Source organism: Triticum aestivum, chromosome 7D (assembly GCF_018294505.1).
Source record: "Triticum aestivum cultivar Chinese Spring chromosome 7D, IWGSC CS RefSeq v2.1, whole genome shotgun sequence".
Classification (NCBI taxonomy): Eukaryota; Viridiplantae; Streptophyta; class Magnoliopsida; order Poales; family Poaceae; genus Triticum; species Triticum aestivum.
In genome coordinates, this window is record NC_057814.1 from 542,529,119 (window position 1) to 542,553,365 (window position 24,247).

The 24,247-nt window shown below is 48.7% G+C and overlaps 2 protein-coding genes across 2 annotated transcripts; one reads left to right on the top strand and one right to left on the bottom strand.

Annotated features, from left to right (window-relative positions):
- The first annotated feature begins 12,279 nt into the window (after nucleotides 1–12,279).
- On the top strand, nucleotides 12,280–16,023 carry LOC123166631 (uncharacterized protein At2g39910). Its single transcript, XM_044584435.1, has 7 exons — nucleotides 12,280–12,843; nucleotides 13,100–13,186; nucleotides 13,359–13,549; nucleotides 14,315–14,510; nucleotides 14,693–14,757; nucleotides 14,848–14,949; nucleotides 15,616–16,023. The coding sequence occupies exons 1-7, from the start codon at nucleotides 12,334–12,336 to the stop codon at nucleotides 15,731–15,733; spliced, it is 1,269 nt and encodes a 422-aa protein (XP_044440370.1). The 5' UTR covers nucleotides 12,280–12,333; the 3' UTR covers nucleotides 15,734–16,023.
- On the bottom strand, nucleotides 15,919–17,669 carry LOC123166632 (acetylajmalan esterase). The gene is made up of 3 exons (XM_044584437.1): nucleotides 17,378–17,669; nucleotides 16,791–17,239; nucleotides 15,919–16,713 (listed from the first exon to the last, which is right to left on the bottom strand). The coding sequence occupies exons 1-3, from the start codon at nucleotides 17,628–17,630 to the stop codon at nucleotides 16,213–16,215; spliced, it is 1,203 nt and encodes a 400-aa protein (XP_044440372.1). The 5' UTR covers nucleotides 17,631–17,669; the 3' UTR covers nucleotides 15,919–16,212.
- Between the last annotated feature and the right edge of the window lie 6,578 nt (nucleotides 17,670–24,247).

Sequence of the window (24,247 nt, forward strand, 5' to 3'; positions counted from 1 at the left end):
TGTTCGAGTTAGAAAAATTCATTTAACCCGAATAGAAGAGAGATTAAAGTCCCAGAGTATAGACGAGGAGTAAAAGATCCTAATACCACCCAATGGCGACGTGGGCCCGTAAGACACACAGCCATGTTAGTAAAAGTTTTGCAATGTCTAGACTCGACTTCGGGCAAGGAGTTCGGAAGGGGGATTCCTACAGGAAGTCGGCTCTGATACCAACTTGTGACGCCTCCGATTCAATAGTACACTAATCTTACACGCAAACGTGTACGATCAAGATCAGGGACTCACGGGAAGATATCACAACACAACTCTAAAAATAAAATAAGTCATACAAGCATCATAATACAAGCCAGGGGCCTCGAGGGCTCGAATACAAGTGCTCGATCATAGACGAGTCAGCGGAAGCAACAATATCTGAGTACAGACATAAGTTAAACAAGTTTGCCTTAAGAAGGCTAGCACAAACTGGGATACAGATCGAAAGAGGCGCAGGCCTCCTGCCTGGGATCCTCCTAACTACTCCTGGTCGTCGTCAGCGGCCTGCACGTAGTAGTAGGCACCTCCAGTGTAGTAAGAGTCGTCGTCGACGGTGGCGTCTGGCTCCTGGGCTCCAGCATCTGGTTGCGACAACCAGGTAGAAGGGAAAGGGGCAAAAGAGGGAGAAAAGCAACCGTGAGTACTCATCCAAAGTACTCGCAAGCAAGGAGCTACACTACATATGCATGGGTATATGTGTAAAGGGCCATATCGGTGGACTGAACTGCAGAATGTCAGAATAAGAGGGGGATAGCTAATCCTGTCGAAGACTACGCTTCTGGCCACCTCCATCTTTCAGCATGTAGAAGAGAGTAGATGGTAAGTTCACCAAGTAGCATCGTATAGCATAATCCTACCCGGCGATCCCCTCCTCGTCGCCCTGTTAGAGAGCGATCACCGGGTTGTATCTGGCACTTGGAAGGGTGTGTTTTATTAAGTATCTGGTTCTAGTTGTCATAAGGTCAAGGTACAACTCCGAGTCGTCCTTTTACCGAGGGACACGGCTATTCGAATAGATAAACTTCCCTGCAGGGGTGCACCACATAACCCAACACGCTCGATCCCATTTGGCCGGACACACTTTTCTGGGTCATGCCTGGCCGTGGAAGATCAACATGTCGCAGCCCTACCTAGGCACAACAGAGAGGTCAGCACGCCGGTCTAAATCCTATGCGCGCAGCGGTCTGGGCCCATCGCCCATTGCACACCTGCACGTTGCGTACGCGGTCGGAAGTACAACTAGCCCCCTTAATACAAGAGCAGACTTACGTTCCAATCCGGCGTGCGCCGCTCAGTCGCTGACATCACGAAGGCTTCGGCTGATACCACGACGTCGAGTGCCCATAACTGTTCCCGCGTAGTTGGTTAGTGCGTATAGACCAAATGGCCAGACTCAGATCAAATACCAAGAACTCGTTAAGCATGTTATTTTTAAGTATCCGCGGACGGCGACCAGGTCCAGGCCCACCTCTCTCCTAGGTGGTTTTAACCTGCCCTGTCGCTCCGCCACAAAGTAACAGTCGGGGGCCGTCAGGAACCCAGGCCCACCTCTACCGGGATGGAGCCACCTGTCCTTTCAGCCCCCTCATCAGAATCACTTGCGGGTACTCAACAAGCTGACCCGACTTTAGTCACCACATGTGTCATGTATATAAAGTATATAGTATATACCCGTGATCACCTCCCTAGTGATCACGGCCCGATAGTATGGCATGGCAGACGGACAAGAGTGTAGGGCCACTGATGGAACACTAGCATCCTATTCTAAGCATTAGGATAGCAGGTAAAGGTATCAACAATTATAGCAACAATGACAGGCTATGCAGCAGAATAGGATTAACCAAAAGCAGTAACATGCTACACTACTCTAATGCAAGCAGTAGAGAGAAGGAATAGGCGATATCTGGTGATCAAGGGGGGGCTTGCCTGGTTGCTCTGGCAAGAAGGAGGGGTCGTCAACAGCGTAGTCGGTCGGGGCACCAGCAGCATCGTCGGTCTCGTAGTCTACCGGAGAGAAGAGGGGGAAGAAACAATGAATACATTGCAAACAGATGCATAACGATGCATGACATGACAAAGCGTGATGCTAAGTGTGCCCAAACGCGGTAGTAGGTGATACCGACGAAAGGGGGAAACATCCAGGGAAGTATCCCCGGTGTTTCGCGTTTTCGAACAGATGAACCGAAGGTGAAATGTTGCAGGTTCACTATGCTAGGGACGTGTGGCGGACGAACGGGCTACGTATCCGGATTCGTCTTATCGTTCTGAGCAACTTTCATGTACAAAGTTTTTTCATCCGAGCTACGGTTTATTTTATATTAATTTTGAAAGTTTTAATCAATTTATAAATTATTAGTATTAATTTATTCGAAAATGTTTATTGCGTCATCATGATGTCAGCGGTCAGCGTTGACCGTTGACTGTTCAAACTACCAGAAGGGCCCCACATGTCATAGACTAAGACTAACTAATCTGGTTTAGTTAGTCTAACTAAAATGATTAGGTTTATTAATTACAATTAATTTGGTTAATTAATTAATTAATTTAATTAATTAATTTTATTTATTATTATCATTTATATAAAAAGTTCCAGGAGTGGGGCCCCGTTGTCAATGGCCCAAAGGGGCCAAACGGGCGCTGGCAAACGGGTGCAGGCACCAGCCCGCTCGGTTGCTGGGGCGTGCGGGCGCCTGAGCGAAGGCTGAGCCTGGGCGGCAGCGGGCACGGCAGCCCGAGGCGGGGCCGGCGACAGGGAGGCGGAGGCCGAGCAGGACGGACCCGAACGGCACCGCGGAGGAAGCGGCGAGCGACGCGGAGGTTCGGTGGCGCGCGCGCGGGCGACTGCGGGTGCGTGTAGAGCCGGGGAAGCACAGGCGGGTGGCTGGGCGCCCGTGATTGCGCGCGGGTGTTGCCGGACGCGGCGACGGCGCCAGTGTGGGACGTGGAGGCGCGGTGGTCATGGGTAGAAATGGCCGGGCGCGACCGATGTGACGAGGGGGAGCCGGGTTAGCAGATGCAGCAGGGAGCGGCGACACAACGGTGGCCAGGGGCACCGCGACTATGCGCGGGCACGGCGCATGGGCGACCGAGCGTGGGGGAGACAGAGAGGAGGGAGTGGAGGCCGTGGCCTCACCGGGGGCGTAGGGTCAGGGCAGTGGGGCGCAGGGAGGAGACGGGGATGACGGCGACACGGTGACAAGGTGCAGCGGCGCGGCAGCTCCGGCGATGGCGTCCGGCGAGGTGGCGATCCGGCGACGGCGCCGGGGGGGTCGATGGGATCGGTCCCGATCCAATCTGGATCGAGAGGGGGAAGGTGGCGTCGTGGGGGGGAGTGGGGGAGTGAGGCGCTAGGGTTTCGGGACAGGAGGGTTAAGGGGAGGGTGGTGAGGCCGGATGGGTCAGGTGGGCTGGCCGGCTAGCTGGGCCAGTGGGCCGTTGGGGGAAAGGTTCCATTTTTATTTTTTGTTGTTAGTTTTAGTTTTAGTTTTTTCCTTTTTTTCCCTTATTTCTTTTCTGTTTTAATTCCTTTTAAATATTTAGGCCTCTTATAATAGCACGGTTCCTTCACCATAAGTACCTAGGCATTTATTTGCACACTCCGAACATTTTACTTTAATGTTTGAATTTTTTTATGTGTCACAAAAATTCAAATTTGAATTTGAACAGTTTTGATCCAACGCGGGATTAGCAACAGTAATCGAGGTGACGTGGCATCATTAGCAGAGGTTTACTATAGCTTGATTATCCGGCGTCACACGTTTAACGGGCGTGGGCGGGGGTACCCGACGGATCGGAGTAGAGAGCTCCGCCGGCCGGGCTCCGCCGGCCAGGCACTGGAGGGGGCGCGCGCAAGGCGGCCAGGAGGGAGCGCGGCCCGCGGTGGACTGCAGCAGGGAGGCTCTGGCCGGCGGGAGGCAAGCGGGGCAGCGACGGGTGCGACGGGGCGGCCGGTGGAGGCGTGGCGCAGGTGCTGACGCAGCGGAGCGGAAGGGCAGCGCGGTCGGTGGAGGCGAGCCAGAGGCGGGCGAGCGGGGTTGAGGCTGCAGCGGCAGCGGAGCTGGCGGGGAGCAGCAACAGTTCAGCGGCGGCGGCAGTAGAGAGGAGCAGCAGTAGCTACGGGCGGCGCTAGCGACGGCAATTGCGGCAGCAGGCGGAGGCAGCTGCGGCTGTTGCAGTGAAGGGTTCCGGCGGCAGCGGGAGCCGTTGCGGTGGCGTACAGAGGCGTTGGCGAGCAGGCGGGTCGAGCGGGGACACAGCGCGAGCGTGGGCTCGGCCAAGAGAGCGGCCAGCAGGCCTCGGGCGGCGAACGGGTAGAGGCGGGCGTGTGCGTTGCAGGGAACAGCCGGAGCATGCGTCCTCGGGTGAGCTCCGGGCGATGGGAGCGTAGCGGCGGGTCTGTGCGGGTGAGCAGGGGCGCCCTAGACGCGGTCGAGAGCCGCGTGGGTGGACTACGCGCGAGGCAGTAGGGAAAAACGAGGGGGAAACAGGACGGTGCTCACCGCGTGGACGCATGGAGGTCCCTCGGCGGCTGAGTAGCGCAGGGAGCGGCGGGTCGACGTGGACGACGACGGTGATCCGAGGAAGAAGACGAAGTGGACGACGGTGCTGGTGGTCCTCCTCGTCGATCCAGGGTCGTAGGCGGCGATGATTGCCGGTGATGAAGAAGACGGGACCGACTCGATCTGCGCGCAATGGCATCGCCCGGCTCGAATGGACGGCTCCAGACGACGGAGACGAACGAGGCGGTGCTCATGGACACGAGTTGCGGGCGCGGAAACGCCGGTAGCCGCGCGGAGCGTGGTGGTCGGTGACGGCCGCCCTCGAGAGATGGGGAATCGGTGAGGAGGGAAAGCGCGAGGTGAGTGGAGAGCGCTGGGGCATGTGGAAGTGGGCGGAGGCAGGGGAAGAAAATATCTAGGGGGTGCCTCGGTGGAGGCCTTATCCTCCTGGCCATCGCCGGTGAGGGGGTTCGACGGGGACGAGCGCGAGCGGGCGCTCGGTCGGATGCGCCCGAGCGACAGGGAAAAGGGGCGAGGGGTTAGAGTGGGCTAGCTGGACCTGTTGGGTCAAGGCCCAGGGGGCATGGGGTTGTGGGGCTTTTATTTTATTTATTCTTTGTTATATTTTTTACAGTTTTAGTTTTCTTTTATTTTTGAATAGAAATTATCTTTATAAATTATAGGAACAACACCTAAATTGGTTTTACTAATTATACCACTGCCACATTTAGTTTGAGGTTCAAATAAAGTAGTTTATTTTTATAATTTAAAAAGCATATAATAATTACTTTTAGCCACTGTTATATTCACAAAAGAGTATTAAAATACTTTTCAAAAGTGCTGGGTCACCACCATAATTAGTTATGGAATATTTGCCACACTTTGAACATTTTATTTTACGTGTTTGAGAAATTTTAATTCTGGGCTTTAATTCGAACTTGAATTTGAATTGGGATTTGGATAAAGTGACGATCAGCAACAGTAATGGTGATGACATGGCATCATTAACAGTGGATTACTGTAGCTTGATTATCCGGGCGTCACAATTCTCCTCCACTACAAGAAATCTCGCCCCGAGATTTTAGGAGGTGGAAGGAAACAAAGCGGGGTATTCATCTCGAAGACGATCCTCGAGTTCCCAAGTGGCTTCATCTTCAGAAGGATTTGACAACTGAACTTTTTAGAAATTTGATAACCCTCTGACGGGTGCGACGTTTAGCTTGATCGAGAACGCAGACCGGATGCTCTTTGTAAGTGAGATCATCTTGCAGGGGGTGAGCTTTATAAGCCATGTGGTTGCTGCAATGAGATTTGTGACTCAGGGCATCGGCCATGTCATTAGCCTTGCCAAGGGAATAAGAAATATCGTAGTCATAATCTGTAATTGTTTCCATACATCGCTGCCGACAGAGATCCAGATCTAGCTGAGTAAACAAATACTTCAGACTTTGATGATCGGTGAAGATCTCGCAACGATTACCAAGAAGATAATGTCCCAACTACTTCAGTGCATAAATGACAGCAGCAAGCTCGAGGTCATGAACTGGATAGTTCTTCTCAAAAGACATCTTGGTATTTACATACGACTGGAGCGTTTTCAATTCTCACCGGAGGAGAAGCGTTTAACGCATTCAAGGAATAAATCCATGCTTTGGCATTTCGAACAAGATGAGTTTGATAGCTTACTATCTCACTCGAGATGTAGTAGATGGACAGTTCTAGTGGCGCAAATGATTGAAGCGGTATGTGTTTTCAATCATTCCATTCCCAAGATGAGGTCGATATTGGACGACTTCAAAACAATGGGGGGTAAAACATGGAATTCCAACTTTTCAATTTCAACGGGGACGTTATGACTAACCATGGTGGTTCGACATTGGCCCGCGGAATGCAGCTTGGGATTCTGGCCAAGTGATGGTGGTTCCAACAGGTAAGGAACGACTGTGGCTGTCCCATCATTGAGCAGCGGGACCTTTCAGGTAACAAGCCGCGAAGGTGACATAGTTGGCAGGGGCTACTTCAGCAGACTCCCACTCAAAAGTGATGTCACGGAGCTAGTCATCAGCATCCAGGGGCTGAATTGAGCTGCGGTAGATGACAGGGTTAAGGCGCGCAAAGTATTGCAGAGTCACTAGGGCGGGTTGCCGGTTCATATTGGGGCATGGAAACTGAGCCATGACTCGTCTCAACTGTTGTATCATTCCGGCCATGTATTTGGGAGGTGGTGGATTGTCAGCCATCCAGCTAAAAGCATCGGGGAGCGGTTTAACAAGGGGTGGAGCTAGTGTATGGAGTCATTCATGATGTAACCTGAACAGTGAGCAAAGGCGCAACGTGTACAAAGCAGTAGTCATTGAAGACATACTGATACATATATAGAGCCAACCACATGTTGTTCGTATGAGTTCGGACAAGAGAAACATCATAGACATACTAGGCGCCACACATGCACGCGATGGAGGGATACAATAGCGGGACATAGCAAAGGCTACATCAGCGCCGGAGAAACCACTGGAACGAGGGATTTGCAAGTGACAACGCAGGGTGCCCTCGATAAGAGGATCCTGAGGTCAGTGAACATTGTGAAGCAGATCATGGCCCTCAATTCAAGAAAGGGGTAACACAAATCTCCAGGTGGATGTGATCACGAGATCCTAATGTTAGATTTTGCAAAATCATTTAACCTGAATAAAGGAGAGATCAGAGTCCCAGAGTATAGACGAGGAGTAAAAGATCCTAATACCACCCATTTGGCGACGTGGGCCCGTAAGCCACACAGCCATGTTAGTAAATCAGTTTTTCAAAGCCAAGGAGTTGGAAAGAGGATCCTACAGGCAGTCGGCTCTGATACCAACTTGTGACGCCCCCGATTCGACCGTACGCTAATCATACACACAAATGTGTACGATCATGATCAGGGACTCATGGGAAAATATCACAACACAACTCTAGACACAAATTAAAATAATACAAGCTTCACATTACAAGCCAGGGGCCTCGAGGGCTCGAATACAGAATCTCGAAAGGCAAGCGTCAGCGGAAGCAACAATATCTGAGTACAGACATAAATTAAACAAGGATGCCTTAAGAAGGTAAGCACAAAAACAACAACGATCGAAGAGGCAAGGCCTCCTGCCTGGGACCTCCTACCTACTCCTGGTCGTCGTCGGGCTCCACGTAGTAGTAGGCACCCTCGGGGTGGTAGTAGTAGTCGACTGGGTGGCATCTGGCTCCTGGGATCCACCATCTAGTTGCAATAACCAGAAAGAAGGGGAAAGGGGGAGCAAAGCAACCATGAGTACTCATCCAAAGTACTCGCAAGCATCAGATCTATACTAAGTATGCATTGGTATCAAATGAAAGGGTTGTATCTGTGGACTGAACTGCAAAATGCCAGAATAGAGGGGAAGGCCTAGCCTATCGAAGACTAGCATCTTCAAGCAGCTCCAAGCATCTTGCAGCATGTAGAAGAGTAAAGAATAGCAGTTTATAATTAACAAGCCTGTTGTAGTAATAATGCCCAGAGATCCTTCCTCGACTCCCTGCGAGAAAGCAATCCCGGAGCCACATATCCATCACATATCAAGTATCCATTTCTAGTTGTATAAGATCAGGATACAAGTCTGAACGTCCATTACCGTGAACACTGTATTCGAATATATATCTTTCCTGCCGGGGTGCACCACGTTACCCAACACGCTCGATCACTCTGGCCGGACACACCTTTCTGGGGTCAATGCCCGGCCTCGGAAGATCAACACGTCGCATCCCTACCTAGGCTCGGCAGAGAGGTCCCCGCCGGTCTACATGCTAAGCACTCCGGGGTCTGGGCCTATCGCCCGTTGCACTCCGGGTCGTTGTGTGCAGGGTGGATACCAACACCACCCGTGTAGTGGATGGCACGATCCGACCGTGCCACAATGCTGAACTGGACATCTGACAAAACTTCGGCTGATACCACGACGTCGAGGCCCATAACTATTCTCGCGTGGTGGTTAGTGCGTAAAGGCCAAAGGCCAATTCAGAACAAATAACCAAACATGTTAGTGCATTAACAATTAAAAGTAGTGACGGCTGTCGGGACAAGTCAGGAGCTACCACCCCCTCCTGGGTGATACCACTAAACAGCCAGCCGCCACTGTCACATCGCACGGGTGCTCTCCGGGCCCGCCCGACTTTCACATCAACTCGGGGTACCCCTCAAGGCTGACCCGACTTCAACAATGGTCTCAAGTAAAGTCAAGGTAACCGTGTGTCCGAAACATCAAGGAAGAAAACCCGAGGAATCACCCCCGGAGGATTCCACTCGATGTGACCATCAAGGTGAACGTAAGAGGATCCACCCTCGAGGTTCACACTTGAGGTGTTGCACAACAGAGCCGTATCGGGAATGGTGAAAGAGGAAATCACCCTCATTGACCACGACCGAATAGCTACACTACAGAGATCTCATCAGGAGTGATGTAAGAGGTTCCACCCTCGGCACTTGATGGTAACTCTGCAGAGTCAAGCAAAAAAAAGGGGCGTGATGTGATGTGAGGTGTCGGGCTCTGGTCGTCGATCACGTTGATCGAGTCGTCGATGATGAAGCAGGGGCAACAAGGACAAGGTGGTGGTCACTGATGGATCTCTAACCAACCTATACTAAGTAGTTTAGGATAAGCAGGTAGGTAACAATAGCAGGTACAAAAGGAGGCTATGCATCAGAATAGGAGCAAACAATAACAGTAGCAAAATCTAATGCAAGCATGAGAGAATGGAATGGATGATATCGGGATGATCAAAGGGGGGGCTTGCCTGGAAGCTCCGCTGAAAGGGAAGAAGGATCATCGTCGACGTAGTCGATCACAGGGGCATCAGCAGCGGTCTCAGGGTCTACCGGAGAAGAAGAGGGGGGGACAGTAAATACAGAGCAAACAAGTGTATACAATGACAATACGTGGAGCTAGGGGTGTTCTAACGCGGTGCTACACGATACCGGCGAAGGGTGATAACATTCGGAAAAGTTTTCCCGAAGTTTGGCATTTTTCGGACAGATGAATCTGAGGGGGAAAGTTCGATGTTCGCTATGCTAGGGGCACGTGACGGATGAACGGAGAGCGTATTCCGATTCGTCATATTTTTCAGAGCAACTTTCGTGTATAAAACTTTTTCATCCGAGTTATGGATTATTTTTTATGGTTTTCTAAAGTTTTAGCAATATTCTGAAATTATTAATAATTCGAAAATAAATGCTAAAATGCTAGATGCACCCAGCACAGGGTACATAGAACTGTACCCAGTGGCTGACAGGTGGGCCAGGGGGTCCCAGTTGACCAGTCAACATTTGACTGGTCAACAGGGGGTGGGGGCCCCATGTCATTGACCCAGCTAACTAAATACTGATTTAACTGACAAATCTAGTTCATTAGATTAATTAATTAAGTTAAGTAACCATTTAACTAATTAATTAATTATTTCATTTTATTAACATTTTTTCTACAAAAAGGCGGGGTTGTGGGCCCCAGCTGCCAGTGGCCCAAGAGGCCACTGGAGAGGGCGTTTTATGGGCGCGGGCGGGGGTACCCAACAGATCGGAGCAGAGAGCTCCGCCGGCCGGGCTCCGGCGGCCAGGCGCGGGAGGGGGCGCGCGCAGGGCGGCCAGCAGGGAGCGCGAGCCGCGACGGACTGCAGCAGGCAGGCACTGGCCGGCAGGAGGCAAGCGGGGCAGCGGCGTGTGCGACGGGGCGACCGGTGGAGGCGTGGCGCAGGCGCTGACGCAACGGAGCGGAAGGGCAGCGCGGTCGGTGGAGGCGAGCCAGAGGCGGGCGAGCGGGGCTGAGGCTGCAGCGGCAGCGGAGCTGGCGGGGAGCAGCAGCAGTTCAACGGCGGCGGCAGTAGAGAGGAGCAGCAGCAGCTACGGGCGGCGCTAGCGACGACAATTGCGGCAGCAGGCGGAGGCAGCTGTGGCTGTTGCAGCGAAGGGCTCCGGCGGCAGCGGTGGCGTACAGAGGCGTTGGCGAGCAGGCGGGTCGAGCGGGGACACAGCGCGAGCGTGGGCTCGGCCAAGAGAGCGGCCAGCAGGCCGCGGGCGGCGAACGGGTAGAGGCGGGCGTGTGCGTTGCAAGGAACGGCCGGAGCATGCGGCCTCGGGTGAGCTCCGGGCGACGGGAGCGTAGCGGCGGTTCTGTGCGGGTGAGCAGGGGCGCCCTAGACGCGGTCGGGAGCCGCGTGGGCGAACTACGCGCGAGGCAGTAGGGAAAAGTGAGGGGGAAACAGGGCGGTGCTCACCGTGTGGACGCATGGAGGTCCCTCGGGGCTGAGTAGCGCAGGGAGCGGCGGGTCGACGCGGACGACGACGGTGATCCGAGGAAGAAGACGAAGTGGACGACGGTGCTGGTGGTCCTCCGCGTCGATCCAAGGTCGTAGGCGGTGGTGATTGCCGGTGATGCAGAAGACGGGACCGGCTCGATCTGCGCGCAGTGGCATCGCCCGGCTCGAATGGACGGCTCCAGACGACGGAGACGAACGAGGCGGTGCTCGTGGACATGAGCTGCTGGCGCAGAAACGCCGGTGGCCGCGACGGAGCGTGGTGGTCGGTGATGACCGCACTCGAGAGATGGGGAATCGGTGAGGAGGGAAAGCGCGAGGTGAGTGGACAGCGCTGGGGCATGTGGAAGTGGGCGGAGGCAGGGGAAGAAAAAATATAGGGGGTGCCTCGGTGGAGGCCTTATCCTCCTGGCCATCGCCGGTGAGGGGGTTCGACGGGGACGAGCGCGAGCGGGCGCTCGGTCGGACGCGCCCGAGGTACAGGGAAAAGGGGCGAGGGGTTAGAGTGGGCCAGCTGAACCTGTTGGGTCAAGGCCCGGGGGGCATGGGGTTGTGGGGCTTTTATTTTATTTATTCTTTGTTATTTTTTTATAGTTTTAGTTTTCTTTTATTTTTGAATAGAAATTAGCTTTATAAATTATAGGAACAACTCCTAAATTGGTTTTACTAATTATACCACTGCCACATTTAGTTTGAGGTTAAAATAAAGTAGTTTAGTATTTTTATAATTTAAAAAGCATATAATAATTACTTTTAGCCACTGTTATATTCACAAAGAGGATTAAAATACTTTTCAAAAGTGCTGGGTCACCACCATAATTAGTTATGGAATATTTGCCACACTCTGAACATTTTATTTTACGTGTTTGAGAAATTTAAATTCTGGGCTTTAATTCGAACTTGAATTTGAATTGAGATTTGGATAAAGTGACGATCAGCAACAGTAATAGTGATGACATGGTATCATTAACAGTGAATTACTGTAGCTTGATTATCCGGGCGTCACAGTAGCACCTTTGAAGCTAACCATTGGCCATTGGCCTTAGGGCATGTACAATGGTGGCATATGGATACATATGCCAATGACAAAAAAGTAATCCATTTTGAAGCATCTACATTAATTTTTCTCTTCAATGCAAGCTATCACTAATGGGCCTCATTAAGAAATAAAAAAATAAAGACTCTAGTATACATGCATCTCTACTTTTCACTCCAACCTTTTCAGCTTTTGTCACCGGACCACATTTTTTCTCTTTAAGCACCCGCCTTGTGGAGAGGATCCTGCTTCTCAATCCAAACCTACTTTACGTCATATCTGATCCTAGATGGCATGCGAGGCATCACCTTAAGGCTATGCATTGTACATACCCTAGCGGCCTAGGGGAGCCGGAGTTTGGGATGGGTCTGACAGGTGGGACCGGCGGCAGCACCATCAACTCGGGGCAGGTCGCGGGTAACCCACTCAACAAACGGGTAGGGCCGTCGGGTAGCCATGCCGCCGCCCTCCACAGCCGCCGCTTCGGCGGCCCTCCGCCGCGAGGACCTGCTCCGCGTTGCCTCCCCGCTCCGCTCCCTGCTCGCCGCGGCGCCCTACGCGCCCCCCGAAGGCTCCGACACCTCCATGAAATCCCTCCTCGCATCTCTCCTCCCGTCCACATCTCAGGCCCAGACGGGCGGGGCCGGCAAGGAGGCCGTGGATCTGCTCCTCTTCTGCGCCGCCGCCCGCGCGGCCTCCGCGGAGGCCCCCGCACTGCACTGGGTCCCGGAGGTGCTCTCCAAGGCGGCCGCCGCCGCGATGGAGGAGATGGCGGCGATGGGCGGGTGGGCCGTCATCGGGGAGATGTTGGTGGCCATGATGCCAGAGGCAGTGCCGCCGCTGAAGGCCGTGCTGAAGGATACAGGCGTGGACGCCAATGATGACATGATGATGATTGGCGCCGTGAAGCCGCCCAAGGAGCACGCCTTTGTCGCCGCGCACCAGTTCCGGTGGCTGTTGTCTCAGGTTCGTGCTCCATGATAGTTACACAAGCATCATTCTCTTTGCAAAGTAAATTCTAGGACCGTGGCTGGATTGTAGTAAGGAGTAGTTTATTTAGGAAAACTTGACACCTGCCTGAATCAAAATGTTCAAATTACTGTGAGAAACAGAAAATGTGTTGCAGTAAGTACCTGTGACAGCACCAGAAGCTCCAGTCACTAATTTTGAAGTATTTCAGCATTAAAGGTGTTTACTGAAGTTGCTTCTCTGAGTGTTTCAGGTTAATTACCCCAAGCTTGGCGGTCTGTGCTGGTTAGTCATTCCATGTGCTTTGACGGCATTGGATCATTGGTCACCAGACGTTAAGGTATGATGATGTTCTTTTTTGGTTACTATTGAGGATAACATTAGTATGTGCTGAACAGCGGGCCTAAGTTTTTCTTTAACCGCCTTCAGCTAGACCAGTAGTGCTTATTTCAATTTCCCCTAAATTGCTGTTGGTGGGCATTTTGAGTGAGAATGATCCGTATGATTGACAGGAACAAGGAATGATTAGCTTCATGCACATAGCAAAGAATGTGAAAGTAACAGAATTAAGTTTGTATGAAGATGCAATACTTGATGCGTGTTGCCATAACATTCCTGCAGATGATGAGTTGTGGTATCGCGTTGTTGAGGTATCGGTGCTGTTGTTGACTTGCACTCAGAGAAGCAATCCACGTAGCCCTTGGTACAATCTTTTCCTACTTGTATTTTTTCTGCTTTATTCCATGTTGTAATCATGTCTATTCTTTCAAGATTTACTATCTCTGGAGGAACAAACCTCATCCTTCTCTGAATTACACTGGAGTATGGGTATTTGGAAATGTATAAGATAATTATTACTCCCTCCGATCCAAAATAAGTGTCGTCATTTTCAACTAAGGTTGAACTAACCTTAGTTCAAAACTTATTATGGATCGGAGGGAGTATGATACAAATGTACTACTCAGCTAACATTTTGAGAACAGTGGTATAGCCTTTTCCTTTGCACCAAAAGGCTAGTAAGGAGAGTGATATGGAAAGGAAATTTTTGTTAAGTGTGATGAAAATGTGGTCCTGATATTTTAATGATGGCTTGGGAAATCCACATTTACAAATGGAATGGTTTAAAACTGAAAGCTGCTTTTAAGTGAGATAAAGACAGTTATACATCATCTTCTATTTTTGTTTGTCAATAGTCACTCAAAAGCAACTTGGACATAATTTGTTCTACTTGGATTGAAGTGCATCATCATCATTGGGAATCTGAGATAATGGTTGTGGTCACTGTCTGAAGAATGCAAAGCTAGCAAAAAGACACTGACTTAAGTTACTCAGCTGTCTACTGGAAATGTTTGCATGCTAATATGAGTTTTATAGGTACCATCAGTCTGGTTCATATCTACTATAAACCTCAACTGCAAGTCTTGTCTTTTTTTTTTTAACTTTAACTTCAGTTTTCCATCGGCTCCAGGTACGACCGTGTGCTTTCTGAGATGCTGGGCCACCTGGAACGGCAACCACTAAACAAAGAACGTCGTGTTGCATGGCTTACCCTTATCGGGCCGGTTTTCGATTCTATGGGACTCTTTCTGTTAGCACATTTTCGTCTCCTGTTCTCTCTCTTTTTCCAATGGATGCATGCTGATGATGATAGAACAGTTCTTCTGGTAAGGAAATTGCCCTGATTATGGACAATGTAATTATACGCGTATTGGTAGACAGTTCCATGATACACACACCCACAGTAGAGGACAATTAAACTTTAGCCTTGTAATTATATGAAATTATTATGTAGGTATTGATAGACAAGAGCCTTTTTTAATATATTTTAGCCATGAATCGTTTGCAGGTTTTAGAACGAATTCATACAGTTATTAAGCTTACCTGGATCAGGAAGTCACCCTACACTTCAAGGTACTAGGAGTTATGATACTTCTTATCGCTATCTTCTGTTTCTCCACTTGCTGAATCTGGAAGCTTCCAACTCACTTTATTTGTATTTAGGCTGGTGGATGAGCTTGTTCTTTTGTATAAAGAGTCAGCCACACGAAAGAGCCGTGAGATGATGAGAAATCACATAATGGAAATACTCATGCTACTCCAGAAGTAAGATTATTCTTCACTAGTGATTTTAGTTTTTGCATCACATTCTGGTGGTTTCTTGGTCACGACCAGCTAAAACGAAGTCGCATTAAGCAGATAAATTTTACATTAGCTATTTCCCGTTTAAAGCATTTCGGTACTAATACTATCAAATGACAGTTGAATATCTCTCAGAGTAATTAGGTTCGGAAATTAGAATTGTACACCAGTTATCAGTCTACTATCTGGGTGCTACTTGCTGGCAGGGCACTTAAATTAGATACTCGTATCTTATTCTTCACTGTATCTTGCTTATTACTTTTACGAATTAGTGTTCTAGGTAACCTTTTATTATTTCATCCCAGCATGTTTAGACTGCACACGAACCAAGTCAGTTTATGTCCAGGAAGCTACTGGTTACCTTCTGTTGGTTTCTGCCGCTTGGATTCAGGGGAAAATTGCTGTTGCCTTAAATCTTAATATATACTCCCTCCGTTCTAAAATAGATGACCCAACTTTGTACTAAAGTTAGTACAAAGTTGGGTCATCTATTTTGGAACGGAGGGAGTACTTATGGGCATACCCAGCGAGAACTCCTTGATTTTTTTTTTGTACTTATTACTACATTTCATCATTTCTTCCTCTGAGATCTATCATTCGGTCTTCTCATAGTAAGATGTACTCTTGTAGATGCAAGGGGCAGCAGTTTGAGGAAGCTTGGAAGAAGCATGGAGCTGATCTGGATTTAACATTGTTGCTGTCCCGTTTCAAAGAACTTTGCACTGAAGATGGTTCGCCAGAATTTTGAGTTCAACTGGTATTCTCGATGTAGGTAGTTGTTTAACATAGTTCAAATCAAGGCTGTTAAATCTTAGCTGTCAGTGTTTGAACTTGGGCACGTGTATTTGCCCGTGGTTTTTGCCTATAAGATTTGCCCTCGTACTCTCAGCTAGATTCATGAACTGAGGCAAACATACCAGGGGTAAGCCACTCTTATGCAGTAACTTTGTAACTTAGAGAAATGTAAGTTTGTAACTGTGTACTAGATCAACTGTAAAATCCTCTCAATTTACTTGAGAGATGTAACTTTGTTTGTAACTGTGTACCCTGCTCGACATGCTAAACTGCATCTTTACTTTTACTTTAGCTCGGAGCAGTTTAATCTGGATACATAGCGCAGAGCGCATATGTAACATAGTCCTCATGGAAGAACTCGTCCAAGGCTCAAAATGTCGCGGCGAGGCTTCCACCATGAAGTACCAGACAGTTTCATCATGTCTGCCCATTCTACTCCTGGAAGCTGAGTATCTGCGGCTGCAGGTACCTCCCATGGTAGATGAGCCTGGACATTTCCTTGTACGCCGCCTGCGTCATGTGGATGCCGTCCCAGCTCACGTACGCCGACGGGTCCGCGCACGCCGCCGTCCCCTCCACGCCGCACATCCGCCTCTCGTCGTAGTTGTACCTGCCGCCGGCGCCGCAGCATGCCGTGTGTGTGCTATTCTCGTCGAAGCCGAGCGCCGGGGCGCCCTTGAGGAGGCTGAGGAAGGAGTTGAAGTAGTCGGCGTAGGCGATGGCGGCGTCGGGGTACGACGACCGGAGGCCGGCGACGGCTCGCTGGAGCTGCGCGTTGTGCTTTGCGGCGAAGAGGTTGAGGTCCTTGAGGCAGCCCGCGGAGTCGTAGGCCGACTGCTCCGGCGAGGCCATCGCGGTGAGGTAGCTCGGGAAGCAGCCGATGGGGAAGTTGCCCGGGACGATGACTCTGCTCGCGCCCATGTCCAGCACTTCCTGTGATGGAGGCACAGGATTAGTTTCTCCACTGAGCCGTACGTGTAAGAGAAGTTGTTTGATGGTACTATTAGTACCTTGGTGGCGTCGATGATGGTCTGAACCACGGCCGGGATCAGTTTCTCCACCTCACTGACAGACTTGTTCCCGAACAACGCGTAGTTGTAGTCATTTCCTCCGATCTCCCCGACCAGAACCAGAGAAGATTGGAGCCTTTTGCGAATTTCTGCACGCACAAATTTTACATAGAGAATTAGTATGCCTGACCGTTGAAAACAGAGTGTGCACTGAGGCTGAGAGACAGTAATAAGAGGGAAGAAATTTTTTGAATTGCCTTCGTCGGTGTCGAAGGTGGACTTCATGAAGTCCTTGAACCACCGGAGCTGCAGCTTGAGGGAGAAGGTCCGGTTGGACTGGTCGGCGGGGTCCATGGCGGTGGCTCCGGCGACGGCGAAGTTCACCCCGTGGTCGAAGCTCGTGTTCTTGGCCAGGTAAGGGTTGAGGAACGGGAGGCCCATGTCGTGAGCTGCATTTGCACGTGAGAGCAGAACACTGAGTGAGTGTCACGTAGGTTTACTACGTGCAGTACCATTCCTGTTCACTCTGAACCAGAGCATGTAGCCCGGAGCTTGAGAAACATTGCAATTCTAATTGTACGACGTACCTAGGAAGTCGATCATGAGGAGACCGTCGGAGCAGCGGCCGGTGGGGCGGCCGAAGGTGACGCCGTAGGGGAGGTGCTTGATGGTCTCAAAGGCGCCGGGCGGCGCCTCCTTGGCCAGGTTCCCCGTGTCCGTGATGGAGTCGCCGAGGCTGTAGATCGCCGCCACGGCGCCGCCGTCACGGCCTTGCCCGCGGCAGCAACACACGTGCAGAGCAGCAACGGCGAGGAGGAAGAAAGCTGCCGAGGAAGCCATGCAGAAAGAAAACACGTTGTAATAAATGACAGGAGTCGATCGAGCTAGCGAGTGATGATGAGGACTCCGAGCTCGCCGTGGCCTCTATTTATACGCACGTCGAACAGGCGGCAGGGCAGAAACAGTAGCCGCACGCGCACCACCCGGCCTGGTGTTCTAGAGAAAAGCGTGGGGTGGTGGTTCTTTCGTTGCTGGGACGGCGCGCGTGTGGGGTGTGGGCGTGTGGCAAGAAAACATTCTGTCTGTGGCTTTTGCTGATGAAAAGGATGGATCGTAGGATCGGATCCGAGTCCCAGATCCTGGGGCTCTGCTTTCCTTTGGACTAGAGTCATCAGCCGCAGCAGGGAAAAGAAGGAAAAGCAACAGCTAGCCTGCCGTTGATCACCACGTATGCACTAGAGCGTTTAAATCACTATCTCTTTATGGAGAGAGTATTTTTTTTTTTGAAATAATAGGGGTTGCCCCCTGCCTCAACTTTTATTAAAAAGCAAAGGCGAAACCACATCGGACTGTTAACAGCTCTCGGCTCCAGCTAGACAGAAGCTGTAGCAGAATTATTACAAAACTGAAAGTTTAACATCTCTCTCAACGAAACTTATCAAGCCTGAAGCCAAAGGAAGAAGAGCAACCTAGCTATATGAGAACTTTGTTTTTGACGGGGAGCTATATGAGAACATTCACGCACAACAAAACAGCAGCTCCATTATCTAACTACCCAGCGTCATCCACACGCCAAGCGATCCTAAGCAATTCCTTGTGATGATGGTCGAGCAGCCTCAAGCATCGGAGGAGTAGCGCGGCTTGGGAGTCCGCACACAGAACTTTCCATTGGCGAATGTGTTTCCCCACCATATCCAACACACACCTGATACTTCGCCACCTTCGCCCCTGGAAAACAAATTCATTTCCAAGCAACCATAAGCTCCATAAGGTAGCACCAGAGACTAAATTAATATCTTTATAGCGCCTTTTCTTCTTCCAGAAGGAGATAAATGAATTAAATGATTCAGGGGTAGGCATCTTAGCACAATCAGATATTACTCCCCAGACTTGTTGGGCAACCACACAGTCAAAGAACAAATGGTGTATATTTTCAGGCTCATTGCAGAAAACACATGTCATACCCTCAACATGTTGACGTTTTGACAAATTATCTCTGGTTAAACTTTTGTTGTGCACCATTAACCAAAGAAACACATGGATATTTGGGGGAACTTTGATTCTCCAAATGTAATCCTTTCAAACAGAAGTCACTCCCCCAAAATTGATCATTTTATAAAGAGATTTCACAGAGTATAAACCCTTACTTTCTAAGGACCAAACAGGTTTATCAGCAACATTAGAAGGGGAAAAACCTCTAACCAGATCTAACATTTCTTCCCACATGCATAAAGTACACTCATCCACACATCTCCTAAAGGTCAACTGCAAGTTCACCCCATCCCAAACTTGGGCAACAGAAGCATCTTGTTGCTGACAAATAGTTTATAAATCCCAGAACCTAGTTTTGAGTGAATAATCACCAATCCAAGTGTCATGCCAAAATGACACATTTCTACCATTCCCAGGAACCCACTTATAGAAATTTTTGGCAGCTGAAAAAGCCCAGGTGATGCTCTTCCAAAAAGGAGAGCCCACCCCAGTTCCGGACCAGAGAATGTTAGGTTCATCCACACTATATTTAAACCTAAGAAGCCTTTTCCAGTCACTGTCTCTATTATAAAAAATGTTTACTCCAAGCAGCTAGCAATGACATATTGAATTCCCTAAGATTAGGGACACCCATACCACCCCATTCTTTCTTCTGGGAAATCATCCCCCAATTGGCCAAATGGTATTTATGATTATCACCCACATTACCCCAAAAGAAGTGAGACATCTGAGATGTAATAGCATCAATTGCCCACTTAGAAAATTTCATAATGGACATCAAGTAGGTAGGGATGCTGGCAATACAGGTGGTAAGAAGAATAAGCTTCCCTCTATAAGATAAATTTCTCCCCAGCCACCCAGCAGTGTTCCTAATGATTCTATCAATAATAGGTTGGATGTCCTCCCTTCTGAGCTTCTTATAATGCAGAGGAACACCTAAATACTTAAAGGGGAAATCCCCAATTTGACAACAAAAGATTTGAGCAAATTCCCTAGAAATCTCCTCATCTATATGAATAGTATGAAGATCACTTTTGTGGAAATTAATACACAAACCAGAAAGTTTTTCAAAGCATGCCAGGACCCACTTGAGGTTCCTAGCATGCTCAACAGAGGCTTCTAAGAAAAGCAGGGTACATCAGCATATTGCAGGCTGACCACACCACCTGGTATTACATGAGGCAAAAGCCCCTTGATCAAATCCCAACTAGCAGCTTTCTTAAGCATTTTAGAAAAAACATCAGCTACCAAATTAAAGAGTAAAGGAGATGAAGGGTCTCCTTGTTTTAAGTGCTTTCCCACCCACAAAATGTGGGCCATTGGTATCATAATCCTAACAAAAAATGTTCCTTGATGTAAGCAACTACACACCCATCCAATCCATTTTTCCCCAAAACCTTTGGATCTAAGCATTTCCACAAGGAAATCCCAATTCACCTTATCATAGGCTTTTTCATAATCAAGCTTCAAAACGAACCCGCTAGTCCCTGTTCTATAGATCTCATGGATCACCTCATGAGCCATAACCACACTTTCCAGGATAAATCTCCCTTTTATGAAAGCAGTTTGGTTTAAGAAATAATCTTGTCACAAATGGGATAAGCCCTAGTGTTCATGGCTTTGGAGAAGATCTTAACACAGCGGTTACCAAGACTAATAGGTCTGAAATTTTTCAAATCTTTAGCATTGCTAACTTTAGGAATAAGGGTAATAATAGAAAAATTCAATCTAGAGACATCAAGATTACCATTTTCAAAATCTTTAACCATCCACATAAAGTCATTTTTGATCAACTCCCAGAATTTTTGATAGAAAATAAAGGAGAGGCCATACGGACCAGCCCCCCCCCCCCCCACATAAGAATTCTTGATAGCATCTCTAATTTCCTCCTCTGAAAAGGGTCTCTCCAGGATCAATCTATCCTCCTCCGTAACCAAATCACATTCCGCCCAGAAATTTGAGTGTAGATGAATGTCAGGTTTAGGTTTGAAAGAAAATAACTTCTTATAAAAGGTAGTAGCAATAGACAACATGTCTGCAGTGGAGGTGACAGGGCCATCAGGGCCGTTCAATTCTGTTAAATGGTTTTTGCAATGTCTATGATTAGCCAGAGCTATAAAATAAGCACTATTATGATCCCCTTCCAAGATTTTCCTATCTCTGGATATCTGCCATAAGGCAATTTCTTCCTTCTTCCAAGTTTCCTCCAGCTCATTCTTAATCTGATTTATTCTCCCGTAATCACTAGTTGAAAGCGATTTTTTTTCAGAGAGCACATCTAATATAACAAACTCCATAAGGAGAGGGAGTACGTTTCTCTGAAAAGATAATGAAATCTTACGGGAAAGAATGGTCTTTTTTTTTACGCCTTGAGCAGAAGAAGATCGAATAGAGATGAGAAACAGCCTTGCGCTGCTCACGACGCGCGCACGTACGTTTCCCATGGAAAGGAAACGAAATCATCCGAGCATATTCTAATGTACGGTACGTTCTTTGAAATTTGCATTGTATATGTCACAACAAATTTTTAGACCTATGTTTGAATTTGAGAAACTGAAAACCGATGGATCTAAAACTGGCAATAAGACTCTAGACAGAGGATTTGATGAGGACCTGGAAGAGGAAAATGAGATGAAGGATGGATGCTAACAAGAGAATTGAGGACCCCCGACTCAACTAAAAAGGAGCAGGAGGATCTAGACCTGGTTGATTATAATGCAAGTCAAGGGCAGGATTCCTTTGGTACTATGATAAAAAAAGCCAAAAATAAACAAAAAGGTGGCAACAAGGGGCCTGAGATGATCAGAAGATGTGATAGCCTTAAGGACAGAGAGGATCTGAAGATTGCAGATCTAGCTAAGGAGAGGGCTGCCAATAAAGATGACTCTGATGAGGAAAGCATCCTTAATGTTCTTGATTCTTCTAACAATAAACTTTCTTATTTGGCCCATGATATGCGGTGGATTTACAAAAAGTATTGGATAATCAATTATCATATCAATCTTATTAAGCTAGTTGAACAAGTCAGAGTTGACTTGTGGATAAATAATAATTCTAATAAATTCTCAACTCCATTAATGAGATGAGACCTGTAATTCAAACAGGATAACATAACATTGAAGAACTGTTTGGGGATGAGGGAGATAGTGATAAGGATACAAAAGATGATAGTTGGGATCATTTAAACACTATTTTCACTAAAAAGGACAAAAAAGTTAGGGTCCCACATAACTCTGGAGGTAAACCTATTGTTGTGATTAAAGAATTGGATAAATCTAGCAAAAATAAAAAAGCTAGGGGAACATTTTCATAATGAGGGATATTGTCGGCGTAAGCAAAATCAGGGTATTGCTAGCCCGGGGCACTGGGTCTCGACAATGGGTTCATGGATATTCCTCGACAAGGGCACAACACCAAATGACTTCAATCAGCCTAGTGAACTATGACGCAAGCTGCCATGAAATGGTTCTGAGTACAGGGTCTTACCTTTCCCGGGAAGCACTTTGCAAAGGCCTCCCGGGATGTGGTGCTCTCACGCTATTGATCCGGCCGAAGAGAGAGGATCCCAATTTCGGGCTAGTTCGTAACGCCCCATACCCTTATCGCTGCTTGCCATGTCAGCGGAGGGATGGAGGATGAATGACTAGTCCACGCGCATGAGCTCCGATAAGATCTCCATATGGGTGAAGTCGACTATAGTGGCTACAAGATATTTCGCCTGCTCCGCACGCCGCTACAGTGGCGGCACCTCATCACAGATCCCCCTTGTACGAAGAAAGGGGCATCCAAACATCCATAGTGTAATGCAATGCTCCGAGAATAATCATCGCAAGCATGTACGCGCGTGGCGCAGACGGCCATACTCTATCGATACAAGCTAGAGCCAGCCTACCCAATGCAATATTCTACCAATGAGAGCCTCCGCGAGAGGTCCGGACAGGCCCTATAAATAGGGGAATGTTGCGGACTCACTGTGGGGGACTCATCCACAACTCAAGTCACACATTGTAACGAGACACCGTATGAAATAAAGAGCAAATGCAGGAGTAGGGTATTACACCAACAAGGTGGCCTGAACCTCGGTACCTCTTGCAGTAGTAGGGTATTACACCAACAACCTGTCCAGCCCCGGCCGTCTGATTTTAGCACTTCTGGTCACCGGATTTGGAGCGGATTTGGCTGGATTTGAGCGCACCCCGTTGCCGGAGGCTGCGCCGTGCCAGATTGGCCGGGTATTAGACCGCACAGGCCCGAGAATGCTCCCAGGCTGCCTGCATGTATTGACTCCGCCTCTAGCCGCTCAGATCTATCCCGTCGCCGGATCGCCGACAAATACAAGAACGGCCGTCGTCCAGGCTCGGTGCTGGTCCAAAGGCTCGTTGACGCACCGTTGCCGCTCATAAAGTGCGGCGACTGTCCACCGAAGGTCATGCGCCGCGTGTCTACAACGCCGGAACATCCTGAATGGGGTTTCGTCAAGTGCAAAAATGATGGGGTATGTGCTAGTTTAGCTTCAGTTGTGCTCCCGGATTCGGCCCATTTTCGATAGCTCTTTGCTTGTACTCAATTTTTTTGTGTAGGATGGATGCAAGTTTTGGTATTGGGAAGAAGAATACGTCGGTCTATTAATAGAACGAAATTTGATAGATATCCGTGCACTTGTTGCTAGAATAGAGGCTAGAGATGAGACTAGATGCGAAGAAGCAACATCTACTTCTTTATTATCGAAGAAGAAAGAAGTATGCAAGATCGAGAATCCGCAGATCAACAATGAAAGCATCGAGAAGATACTAATCCAACTTCTAGAAGCCGAGCAGTTACGGAAATTGGACATCTTTTAAAATGCTTGCTTGTAGTTTTTGTTTTCTTTGGTCTTGCTATTCTAGTTAAGATTTGGTGAATATACTTTAGTGTATCAAAAAACCGTTGATGAAATAATATAAGAAATGAGGCCAAAAAATGTATGTGGTCGAGATACAGCCAAGAGCCTAAGATGAGGCCACGTGTTGGGCGCAGATTTGGTGAATATACTTTAGTGTATCAAAAAACCGTTGATGAAATAATATAAGAAATGAGGCCAAAAAATGTATGTGGACAAGATACAGCCAAGAGCCTAAGATGAGGCCACGTGTTGGGCGCACAGCCAACACATCCCTTAAAAAGACCGGCCGCCGCCTCATTACCATCCTCAAATGGACGAAATTCGGACAAAAAAAACGGCGGTTTGGGGTCGTGTGCGTTGGAGTTGCCCTAAAAGACCCTGTGGTTTTTTATTATAGAAATCAGAGAGAAAACTCTCTTTTTATTAAAAAAGAGAGAGAGACGGTCGCTTTGCTGCTGCCAAACGATGTCACGTAGGATCGAATGGAGTCCGAGATTGTGGGGCTCTCCTTTTGACAACCATAGTCCGAACAAAATTCTTACTTGAATGGAAGAAGATCGAACAGAGACCGGCAAGAGCCTGC